At 47.2% G+C, this 12,830-nt stretch overlaps 1 protein-coding gene across 1 annotated transcript in view; it reads left to right on the plus strand.

Moving 5' to 3' along the window:
* Positions 1 to 1,018: 1,018 nt before the first annotated feature.
* The window catches only part of LOC122393622 (myosin-I heavy chain-like), a 48,625-nt gene continuing 36,813 nt past the window's right edge, over positions 1,019 to 12,830 (plus strand). Inside the window, exon 1 of the mRNA XM_043389837.1 lies at positions 1,019 to 1,252. Coding sequence (XP_043245772.1) covers positions 1,162 to 1,252 — 91 coding nt within the window. The 5' untranslated portion in view covers positions 1,019 to 1,161. The remainder of the gene's footprint in view (positions 1,253 to 12,830) is intronic.

Here is a 12,830-nt window from a genome sequence, read left to right on the forward strand (position 1 = left end):
TAAATCACCGTTATGAGTTCAATGAACAATCCCCTCTCAAGGTATTTGAATAACGGCAACTCTAGATAATATCAGGGTGTTAACAGATCAACCAAACCGATGACTACAGATGACTTCGGACAGCCCCCCAGGACCTCGCCTTTTTCTCACTTCGGGCCAACCCCAACCAGCCTAACGCCTTCTCCAGTCTCCACCCAGCCCGCTTCCTGTTCCTCGGGCCACCACGAGTTCACATTCCGCTGGAGTGAAAACAAGCCCGTTTCGACATCTGGTGGACAACAGCTGCCTCCTCCGCGGCGGCCGTTAACAATCAGTGCACGAGTTACATCTGTTCAAGGTCAGGGTCAGTTCGCGCGCGCTCCGGCGCCGTTTGCGCGCGCCCCGACGCGAGCGGCGTGGTTGCCGGTCGCCGCCTTGTCCACGTCAGGGACACGCGGTGGGGTGAGGGGGGGGGGTCTAATTGGCCCCGATTGGAGAGACAGTTCTTACACCGCAGCCAGGTCCAGGTGTAGGATGAAGGTCGCTGGCCCCGTCCCGAGATGGCGATACGATCTGAAAATAGAGGGTTTCTCCGGTCGAGGGCCTGATTTGGTCAGGAAGGTACGGTGGTTGTGCGACTTTTTACGTGTTTGGTGGGGAGCTAAGCCTGCTTTAGCAACACGAAAGAAGAGAGCGGGATAAACCTATTTGCGGTGAGGAGATTCGTGCGGAGAAATTAACGAAATGATTACGTCACGTGGCAGAGTTCGTGGCCTGATCACGAATCACGAAACAATTCGTTTTCTCACTGTTGAATTTTGAGTTGGGTGTAGAACAGGTGAAGCAGCCTCGAAGTCATGTCGAAAGGTCATAAATCTGGTTCACCCCTACAGCGGGCTACACCCCTGCCCCTCCCTTCTTCCAGCCCTGCATCCGCCTCTGTCATTCCAGCGACGCATCGCCCGGAGCGGCGCCGGTGCTGCCGCCTGGTGTCAGCTCCGGGAAGCTCGGCTGGCAGCCGCGGCGCGGAGCCAGTGGTGCTAGCGCCCGGCCGCCGGCAGTGCGTTGGAGTCTCCGAGTGTTTTGTGCGCGGGTGAGCGCGCTCCCCAGCGTTAGGGGATATGTGAGCGTTTTGCGCGAGCGCCAACAGCGCCGCGCCAGTGTTTGGAAGTGTAGGAAGATATGGCCACACTGGGCCTGTCCAAGGTGTTCATTCTGGATAAATATTTCACCGAACTGCAGAAGTTTTGGGACACGGAGCGCAAATTGCAAGGTGAGTCAGTGGAATTTTATGGTGATGCTAAGCGCTGACGCTTACGAAAATATAAGAGTAACATTCATAAGGATAGCATGATCATAAATCATGAGTCTGAGTGCTCCCCAGAATTATTTCGTCCATAACACCGCTCAACTTTTGTCACCACTTATTTTGCATCCTTCGCCTATTAGCTTATATGAATCTTATGCCTTCCTCTATTCCTGGCCCATTTACTGTCTTTCCCACTGCACTAGCGGCACCGTTTTCCAGTCAGTTTCACTCGTATATTCGTCCCTCCTGCCCCCAATGTCACCTTGTCACTCCTCGCACCACGTGTTGACAGCCAGCCCCCTCCCTCCCCCCTACCGCACGAATCATCATCCACCTTCGTGGATCGGGAAGCCGTAGGTTCACTTCATCAGATCTCCTGTCGGATCAGTACGTGGGAGGTGTTGATTGGAATTCACTTCCCTGTCAGTCGGCCGATCGAGAGAAGTCCGAGATTGAAGAAGAGAGATCACCGCCCAGTGCCTATCAATGAAGAGATGATTTTGATGAAAGGCCCCAATCAGAAGTTAATTAGGGAGTAGGTAATGCGTTCTCGGAGGTGCCTGTACATAAGTTTGCTTCCCGTCCAAGTGTGTAATTTGACTGATCTTGGTGCTGGATATTGCGTTGTCTACAAGCGCTCTCGTTCCGATTTTGCATGCAGCATCATTGCTCGTATGTTTAAACGCCACTTCATGGTAAGACATCGTACGTCCTTACCTGATGTTTCGTTCTACGTAAGTCTGCGTCAGCGTATTTAGTCATCATGCGTGATATTTGCTTCTTCCAGCTAAATGCGTCATTGCTAAACTGAACCTTACTCAATAGCTGTCAATGTCTACGCATAAAAGCAGCTCTGCTTTATTATTCCCTGGCGATTTTGGTTACTGATCACTGATCAGTCATTATAACGACATCTTTTCCAGCACAGTCTTTTAAGTTGCGCAATAGCAAAATGCGTCATTCTACGACACAGAGAATCACACCAGCACTGTCTCAATCAAGGAGCTGGAATGTTTTCTCAAATGCCTGCATAATGTAAACTTAAGATCAGTAACGCTTCTGTCACAACCTCTGAGAGACCTGACATGAAGTTTCAATTCAGTCGACCCTTTGCACCCTCATTATCAGTGTTTCGCTGTTGGAGGAGACCGTTGACCTCACCAAAACGACGCAGCTAGCTCGTGGAATGTCACTCGGGTTACAACCCGCGATAAATACTCAGCGAATTGCCACATCACTACATGGGTGTTTGAGCCCAATGAACACGACATTACATAGTGCAGCTGTTCATGAGGAATGAACGATACACGTCTGAGAACATCTCAGCAGCTTTTCATGAGGAATGGCCGCATGCATCAAAACAGCTGTTTATGTGGATGAACGGGGTAGTACTGAAGATGTTCACTAGAAAGTAAGAAAACAATAAACCACCGCATCTTTCCGCTTGAAATCCATACTATACCACTACGACTACTCGCTGAGAGGAAACACCTTAGTTGCCCCAGTTGTTTGCTACAATAAGTAGTATAGTTGCTCACGTTTCTGGACAAGGAATCACCGCAGCTGTCCACGAGACTCGCTCTGTCCAAAAATAACATGTCACTGTCCTGTGACCTCACCTGACCTCACGTGACCTCACGTGACCCGTGGGTAACCTGACCGCTACTCACGGCGTGAAATGACCCCGGCCGCTATAGAGGTCACGTGGTTGACCTTTGATGAGCGCGCCGCCGGGCTGAACGATCATCTGTCGCATGGTGTGACCGATGGGTGGTGTTGTAGGTCAGCTTACTTCAGGTTTCCGATACAACTTAGTAGCTGACTTTGCTGGTGAATGTTCTTTTGGTTGGTATTTCTTATCTGATGAGATGTGTTATGACGCAACAATACTCACCAATATTTTACCTTGCTTTGATATTTATTTAGAAGTCATATGCCAACAGGAGATGTCGACATAAAGCAGTTTTGGATGTTGATTACGGGTTTGTTCCAGTCGCACTTCCTAACACCTCTTAACTCCTCCAAGACTGCTTCCCTGTTCCAGTGGCAGCTCTAGCCCCTACAAAGCCAAGGAGGGCCCTGCTCCAACCTCCTCTATCTTGCTCTTGGAGGAGTTTAGAGGCGTTAGGAAGTGCGACTGGAACAGACCCTACGTCTTCTTTTTCACTCGACAATGCAAAGTGTGGAGCGTATCGGGCTTTACCTGTACCTTTCTATTATGAAAACTTGATCTGGATTTCAATCTACCCACTTTTTAGCTCAACGTTCATGAGTTGTGGGCTGCCAGTCGCCTTGACCCTCCTATACCGCGTGGCCGGGGCATTTCCGAAGGCAGCTCAATCCCGGCTTACCGCTACAAAGCCCCGTCGCAAGATGGCTTTCAAAGCCACCTGTGCAGCCAGCGATGCGCGCCTGTCTGCACATTGTACAAGATCATAATTCACGATCATTTTTGTTATTTATTTCGTTTTATTTCGTCGAAAAAAACTTTGAAAAAATGTTCGTCAAGTTATGTCTGTCCGCTTCCTTGTCGGGAGATTTGAACTGCGATTGGTGGCTGGATTGTTATCTGCCCTCTGATTGGGCAGCGTCTCGTTGATCCTGCTCGTGTGACAGCAGTTGACGGCTGCGGTTTGAACTCGAGTCCGGTGGTCGGTGCACAAAGGCTGCGACAATAGATGACGACGGTCATCTTTGGGTTCATAGTTACTAGGAATTCGTCAGAGTGCGGCTGTGGTGACGTGGTTTCATAGCCAGACGTCAGGAAGTCGGATGATCCTCCTTATCTAATCGGTCAATTTGGTCAGTATTTTCAGCATTCTCTTAAAAAAGCAAAGTGCAGGTTTAGCATTCTCTTAAAAAAAGATGCCAAGTGCAGGTGCAATTGGAATATTGACTTCCCCTGAAAGTTATGTTTTCAAAGAACACGAAATCACTAACTGATAATTTCGTCGTTTTAGACTTCAAAGACTTCAGGACCTTTGGCCTGTGGCCAAAGGTCCTGAAAAAATAGGCCCCCAGAAAACGTTTCATGCTCCCCTTACATAATCTCTCAGCTACCAAAGCGTCTCTCATGGTCATCCTGAAGTCTTCCACAGTCTTTCACAATCACCTACAGCTCCAGCGATGTCCTGCAGTCTCCCACAGCCCTCCACAGTCCTCACAGTCTCTCATATACCACCCACAGCCCCACTCAGCACGCATTGTCCGCCGGCCGAACCCACACACGGAGTCTGTCTGTCGTCAGCAGACACCAGACAGCCCAGACAGCCCAGACGGTGGTGTACCCGTCTGACTGCAGAGGATTAGGGTCACCGCCAGACGCGCGCCATGGGTGTAGACTGTAGAGCCTTGGTGGGGCTGCAGCGAAAGATTCACGACATGGTCATGGGCTATATGAGGCTCTTTTCCCACGTTACCTGTTTGAGAAATAGGGAAGACGAAAGTGAGATTTTAACTGTTTACAAACTCATTATGAACTTGTGATGAGCAGCACTTGTGATTATTTTGTTACATAACTGTTTTTTTATCTATGAAGTCGATAAAAATGTTCAATATGTCATGAGAAATAATGCACAAAGCAGCTTTCACATTTTAACAATATAATGTTGACATAAAATACAAGCAATAAGTATTCTCGTGTCAAAGCTAATGCTTTGACACGAACAAAGGTCCGTTAATGCTCGAAGTTCATGGTCGTCACTAATCGCGCCGAAGGTTAGACGTCAGTGACTGCACGTAGTGTGGCGTGACTATGACCACGTCATTCCGCGTCAGTAAACGTCACGTGACATGTCACATTGCGTCACACAGTGCGTCACGGACGCGCCTGAGGTCCTACATCATGAGCTTTGCATCATGCAACTTGCACACTGTTCGCTGAAGCTCCATCATCCATGATCACCCAGCTTTATACATATTTCACTTTTATCAGTCAATCTGTTTGTGCATGTACATTCGTGATGCTTTACGCGCTATAATGTACTGTAGGTTACACGCTTTTTCACATCAGCTAGCTGTTTTGTCTTGCCTTTGTCATGTAGTGGGAAATGTTCTCTTAATTGTTTTTACGAGTTAAATGCATCGTAAAACAGCCGAAACTTCCCTTTAACGTTCCCACATTCCGGCATGCGACGAGCAGCGTTGTGCCGTTTGTTTTGTTTACTTCCTTTCAACCCAACCTCCTCAGATTTGACGAAGGGAGAGCCTGATCGAGCATAGCATGCTGCGGAGGTCCTGATCGTAGCATTCCGATCGAAAAATAAGTTCCACAAATCCGTAAATTCCTAAAATCCGTAAAATATGTTTTAGGGCCTTGGTAAATTCCTCTCAGTCTTCTGAAGAATGCAGAATCTTCTCGTGGTGTTTTTTTTTCAAAGACGACAGCGCAGCCGAGCTCGGCATTTTTCATTGATACTCTGTCACCGCTGCCGTCTTTTGTGAACGGCCACAGACAACCGGCTTTGTTCTTTCGGAGCAAAGCCCTCGTCCAGTGATAGATATCCTGCAAGCTCAACATCATTCGTTATGGCGGATTAAGGGGATTCCTTTGGGCTTGACGGTTCACTTAAAAAAAAAATAACGTAACAGCAGTGCGGTGACTTTATCATGACCCGCTTATTGAGAGACGGTGCATGCTTTAGAGATCAATCGGATGCAGAGCAAGGCAAGAGTTGTGTAAGAGAATCCATTTGCATTTTCGCAGTTGCATGTGATTGCATTTTGCGTGTCGGAAGTCCTAAATAGATGTACCCTTGTCGTACAGAGAAACCGGGTTCTAAGAGACCGATGACTACCTAAGTATGTTTCGAGGTACCCTTTTCTAGCTCATGCCATTCAATGCTGTCTTCCCTGTCCTATTGTGTGTAGTATTGCGCTAGCGTTGACAGGCCCACCCAGGACAGAAGCGGGCTTCTTTGATGACCCATGGTTTTGGCAGCTGATGCTGTGTGACCTTCTTGGCTTTACACCGCCGTTATGCATGTGACCTCGTGACCTCAGGTAGCGGAACCTAGCTGGTGAACACCCTCACACCACTGGCATTGCTCGACCTCGATCAAAATATGCAATTTGCGCTTGTTTACACATACAACATATGCATTTTAGGTGCCGGGATATGTCTTTGTCTGGACCATTGATTGTAATGTAGTTGATTTGCTGGTGTAGTCCTAGGAAAGAAAACAAGACTTGGGTGTAAACCTGTTGTTGTTCACCGTTATGCCAAACACCTGGTTATGCTCTATTCGCTGTCTTGTCATGACGCCTTGCGCTGTATATCACAGTGCTACTTAGGAAGTCACGAAGGAAAAAGGCACAAACGTGTGTCGGACACAGAATGAGCAGTAAATCAGTCCCAAAGCCGAACAGGTGGTGTTGGTTTCTTTGTGTAGCTTCTGCGGACTTCTACATTTAAGGTCCCGAGCTAAAAAGTTGCACAAATTGTGTGGCGTTTTAATAGCAGATGATAAGTCAAATAGCACTGGAGATATGGCTCAAACAGTCTACACCTGCAGCGTACGATGTGTTCTGGCCGAGCACCAAAGTTTTTTTTTAATACTCTTGCCTCAAAATTGTGTGTATTTTTGTGTTTCGGAATATTATCCATCGTTCACCTCAAACATTCTCCTCAATCTGCACCTTGAACAGCAATCTGTAGTTTCATCGCATCTATAACTGGGTAATATCGGGGCACTCAAGCCTCCTTCTTCTGACTACCATTTTGCAAAGCTTCCTTTTCCAACCCCCACCGCCCTAGCACTATCCTGACCTCCGGCGAGTTGCCAGCTCCGTTCCACCGATCACCAGGTCAAAGGTCAGCCACGAACAGCCATCGGATCGCTTCGTAACTTCAGTCTCGTGATCGGCGACGGCGCGCGAAAGTTGCAATCAATGAAAGCGAGTGTGCTCGCTGGCCCCTGGGCTGATCGACGATCCTTTGTGAGTTGCCGTCGTGACAGACGACGCCGAGAGAAAGTCACACGACGTGCCGAATCGGGTGTGATCGAAACAGGCGTCTTGCCTTGGTCTGGTCTCTTGGCTGAACTTGAAGAATGGATAAGGCCACAAAAAAAAAAATGAGATCAGGTCACGTCTAGTCGACACGTGCATTAGGATATCACAAAAATAGCATTTTATTCATATTTGGTTATGAATGAACGTAAAGTAGCGAGTTGAAGCAAGTCTTTCCGAAGAGAGGAGACACGGCGAAATGGATGCTCCTTCTGAAATGATAATTATAACTTAACTTCCTGCCTGATGAGACCCCGGCCTCAGCACATCTGTAGATGCCATTGCTTGCGTCGGGCATTGCTCGCTCTACTGCTACGGGTGACGCCCGAGTTATGTGCCGTGTAATAAGACGAACGGAGATAATTAAGATGAGGCCGATTGCGGTCATCTGATGCTGGCAGGCGCTGTCAGAATCTGTGGCAAGAGGACCGCTTCCTAGCACTGTCAGAAGCTGTGACAGGTCTTCTGACTCTCACTGGATCTTTGGATGGAGGCTTTTGCAGCTCTTCTGATAGATTCTGATAGGAGCTATCAGAAGCTATGACAGGTCAATGTGGCAATGTGAAGATCCCTGACATGTCCTCCCTATGCGCCATCAGGAACTTCAGTAGCAATGGATTTGGAAAACGCGTCTAGGGGTGCTGATTGGCAAAAGTTAGCACCCAGTAGAACCCTACGGTGCTTATAATGCTTTACGGTGTGTGTCAGAAAACCTCTATCCCGACACTGTCAGCCCGGCTGGTGTGGGTCCGCCCAGGTCCGCCCTCCCGAATGCCACAGCTTTGGCTCCCATGGTGATAAGTGGAAGTGATCGAGGCTCTTCTTTGTTGGCCATCTCAACTATTTGGGTCATCTCATCTCCGAAGATTTCTCATTAGATGGTGTTCATTTAGGTGCCGTTAGGTTTACTGATCTTGATAATAAAGATATGTTTTCACCAAAACAATTCAGTTATTCAATAATTAACCCGCGCCCTGGTGGGGTCTGTTTATAACGCGACCTGGGCCTCGTTTCATAAAGCTCTGCCGTAACTTACACCTTTCCGTAATTCACACCCTTTCAAACTACGGAGCGCAAATGAAGCCGTTTCACAAAGCCACAACTGGAATTGTTTACACCTCCGTAACTAAGCACATTTGCGTAGTTGCTGTAATTTATCAAGCGTCCTACAAATTACAATTTCATGTCAACACTTATTTTTTACGAGAAATTATAAAACAATTAATGTTAAATTTTAATCTTAAAAATTATTTATGAAAAAAACAAAATTGATATTGATGACCATCCTTTATTAAATCAATATATTGAAAACAGCAGAAAGCCAGCGAAGCAGAAGTGCCTAACTACGAAAGTGGCGCGGCGCGGCGAATAAACAAAATTCCGATAGTGGCCACAAAAAGCGACTGGTACAGAAGATTTGCAGTTTCTTTTTCACATTTGGGCTGTTCTTTCTTCCTCACCAGGCTCAACGTTATAAAATATATCAAAAATTGGCTTCGAATCTTCACATTAATTCAAATTCACGCAACATTTTTGTGCGTAGTTTACACCACTCATATCAAGAACTTGATAAAATATTTGGCGTTAATTACGCCGTTTTATGAAACCCAAATGGCATCAATTGGTCCGGAATCGAGAATTTGCCGTAAATGAAGCTCCGTAATTTCGATAGCGTGAATTACTCCGGTCTCCGGCTTTATGAAACCGAATTGGCATCAAATACGCCAAATCTGGCATAATTGACGGAACGCCGTAAGTAATTCCTTTTATGAAACGAGGCTCTGGTGGGGGGGGGGGGGCTATTTTTTGCCCCCCCCTCGTATCTCCGAAACTACTGGACGGATCCTCAAAATTCAAACGGCGTTCGAAAGGCCTGTCAAATTTGTCGAAGGAAACCAAATTTCATTGACCTCGGGGTCACCGATGACGTCACAAGTCAGGTCAAAGATGAAATGTTTCACCGTTCACGGGTCTACTAGGGAATGCGCTATAACACCGAGGAAAACGCATTTTGTCGAGAATCAGCGATAGGGCGTCAGTTGCCTAGTAGATATGTTGCTATTGGAGGTCACTGACAATACCAGGTCAGGTCACAGGTCAGGTCACCAAGGGTCACAGGTCAGGTCACATGAGCCCAACTTTACTAAGGTTGTGTGATGCATGTTTTATAGCCAATTTTTCATTTCCAACTCAATGGTGTTGGTTATAAGACTATCAGGTACGGCTTAGGTTACTTTCTGGTGAAGGTCAGGTCAACGTCAGGTCAAGGTCAGGCCAAAAAAGGTCAAACTTTAAAGTTAATAGTTTTGCATAAAATGGGTATTGATTCGATGCAGCTCGTCACGGGGAGTCTAATGAAGGTCTTTGTTTTGCGCTACGGCGTCTAGAATTGCTAAAAGTTGAGTTTGAAAATTTGACGTCATCAATTTTGAACAGTTTTTTCGCTATAACTTCGCCAAAAAAGAGGTATCAATCTAAAATTTGGTATGTGGATGGAAGGCGGTAAGGACTATCACATATATTCCGGTTTTTGCGAAATTCAAAAAAAAATTGGATTTTTCTACTATTATATCCAAAAAATCTATTTCTTGATTTTTAGGGGTCAAAATAAAAAAAAAATCAAAAATCCGAGATAGCAGTTTTGTAGCCCTGTCAATTCTACAGCTTTTATGTCTTAATCATTTTTCTGTATTTGCAAAGCTATAGGCCTGACAGCTCTTCCCGCGAAACCCTTTTTTGGGTCGAAAACGGCAGAACATGACGTCACTCTGACGTCATTTTCGGCCAACCTATCATAGCTTTTGGAAAAGTTTTCGGTCACAATGTGTAAAATTGATGTCCGGGAGGGTACTGAAAGTTTGGTGACGATCGGCGCAGTGGTTCTGGAGATATATTGAAAAGTCTGGAGGGGGGGGGGGGGCAAAAAATAGCCCCCCCCCCACCAGGTCGCGGGTTAAGTTAATCGAGACACTTTTCTTTCTTCAGTGAAAAACCGTTTTTCTTGAAGCTGATTATTTTCTTTAAAATAAAAATTACTTAAAGTATTTTTGTCAATTTGAGCACATGCTTCACGCAGATTCTGCAGTCGCTGTAGTAAAGTGGTTAAGGACAAATATCCACAGATATAAACACAGTCTGCATTTTTCACCCTTCCCTCTCCCTACCCCACCTCTCTCACCACCCCGTTACCCCTCCCCTCTCCCTGTTTGCCCCATTTCCCACCTGTTTACACCCCTCTCTCTCTTCTCTCTGTCCGGCCCGGACTATGTGCTGACTAACTGTACGCCCTGGGGCGGGTCGGACCGCCCATTAGCGCATACCAGAGCGGACTGGCCTGATGGCCGCGCGGACCGCCCGACGCAGGAGACGTGCGCGAGGGGAGGGGGTAGGGCGGGATGGGGAGGGGGAGAGTGGGACGGAGTTTGGGCGAGAGGAGTTAAATGAGAGCTTGGATAAGTTTGATGCAGTTAAGGCCTAGAAGAGTTGAGTGAGCATTGGAGATAGGAAAAGCTGAGATGATAAGGTATTGTGATGGCGTAAAAACCTCTAGAATGTTTGTATTTGCGAGGACTGATTTTTATAACGCGACTCAACACTTGTATCTCGAGAGATACATCTCAAAGAATGGCTGGGATGAGTAACTTATTGCAAAGCTCATCATATGAAGCATGCGAACAGAAAAAAGCTTATCTCGCACAGGTCAGAACGGTCACGGAGGTGCAGCTGTTGAACTGCGCAGAATGGCGCACTCGGTGTGGTCACCGTCTTCCGGCGGTCTCGTATGCAGCTAATACCGTATGTGGAGGGCTGGCGACGGGGTCAGAATACCAAATCAGACCTCAGGACTATAGCCGAGGACAGAGTTGCTGCGGAAATTCCGGAGACAATGCATACAATAGATGGTAGCGAGTAGGTTGACACGCAAATGCCGGAAGACACGGAAAAATGGACGCGGGCATAAAATGTCTGTTTTCTTTCTGCAGGGAACATTGACATACTCGTAATTCACACAGAAGCTGCATTTTTTTTTTTGTGTCAGGTGACATTGAAGCAGGCAGCAGCATACCTATGAAGGAGACCAGTATCTAATCAAGTTCAATGAAAGTGTGGATTCTTTACGCAACAGAAATTAACTGACCCTTCTAAATACGTAAGTGGTACTCTAATACATTCATGCGACAGAAACGACCAATCGCCGTCAACGATAAAATAAAACATCTTCTTAAATTTAACCTCAACGCTAGTAACATACAACAATCAGTAAAGCAGTAAATAAAATAATTTAGGTAGTTTCGACTCGAATACCGCAATCTCCATCTGGCATTGCATAATAAGATCACTCCTCCCTGAACCAGACAGTTACATGTACCAGATTTCTAACCCCATCCATACCACCTCTCAAACACTGCCTGAAGACTGCACAGCTCTTGGAAGCTCTCTGCAGCTCCCGTTCAGTGCGGCCACCAGCGCCGCTCGGGGGCAGCCGCTCGAACGGCGGCTCGGGTCAGTCGCCGCCCGACAGCTCCGCTAGTTCATTGTAACCATTAATTACAGCCGACGTCCGCTGAGGCGCAGAATTGCAAACAGAAGCTACAGGGATGAGCTGTGGTATGGTGGTGGCGGCTGATGCTGGTTTTATCCGGTTTTGGCTCGTTGAGGTTGGCAAAAATTGAAGCCGGCACGTCCAAGGAAGATGTGATTTAAGGCTTATGAATCGGGAATATGTTTGGAAATTTATCTTTAATTTACCGCGTTCAATATAGATTGAAATAAGCCGCACTGAAAGTTTAAAGTGGATCCGCCCAAATTTACCGAAATGGATGAATCTTGAATCTCCAAAGAGGATATAACGAAAACCTAGTTTGAGTGTCCTTTGGCTTTCGTATACCACGTTTCACGTATGTTTAAACGTACAGCATGTTTTGATACGAATATTGAGGTTGTTTTTAAGTTCCATCGCCATTCAATATAAGTTTATCCATAAATTCCGTGTCGGCAGCCCGCGTGGAACTCATTCATAGAAAGCACCGCCACGCCGATCCCACATTAGGAGTACCAATCACGTGGCACGTGCACCATCCCTCCCGTGCACCACCCGTGCACAGCCGCCGCCTCCGCCTGCCTCTTGCAGCGCTGAGAGAACATGGCCCTGGCGGTGGGCATCTCTGCCGGCATCCACCACTGCACTTCATAACAGTAGCACCTGGTCCCGCTTCCAGCCCTGTACTATTGGACCAACATTGGTCCGCCATTTGACGACTATTGGTCCACCATTGGACTACTGTTGATCTACCATTGGACCTCCATTGGGCCGTTATTGGGCCAACATTGGACCGACATTAGTCCACCACTGACCCGCCATTGAATCAATATTGGTCCTCTATCGCACCTCCATTGAACCACCATTGGACTTCCAATGGCCCACCGTTGGACCACCATTGTACCACTATTGGACCACCATTGGTCCGGGGTCAGACCGGCGCTACCGGCTCTCCGGCGCTGGCTCGCCGCAGAGCCCGGGGCTACCGCGCGC

This window comes from Amphibalanus amphitrite, unplaced genomic scaffold, assembly GCF_019059575.1.
Source record: "Amphibalanus amphitrite isolate SeventyFive unplaced genomic scaffold, NRLGWU_Aamphi_draft 000544F_arrow, whole genome shotgun sequence".
Lineage (NCBI taxonomy): Eukaryota > Metazoa > Arthropoda > Thecostraca > Balanomorpha > Balanidae > Amphibalanus > Amphibalanus amphitrite.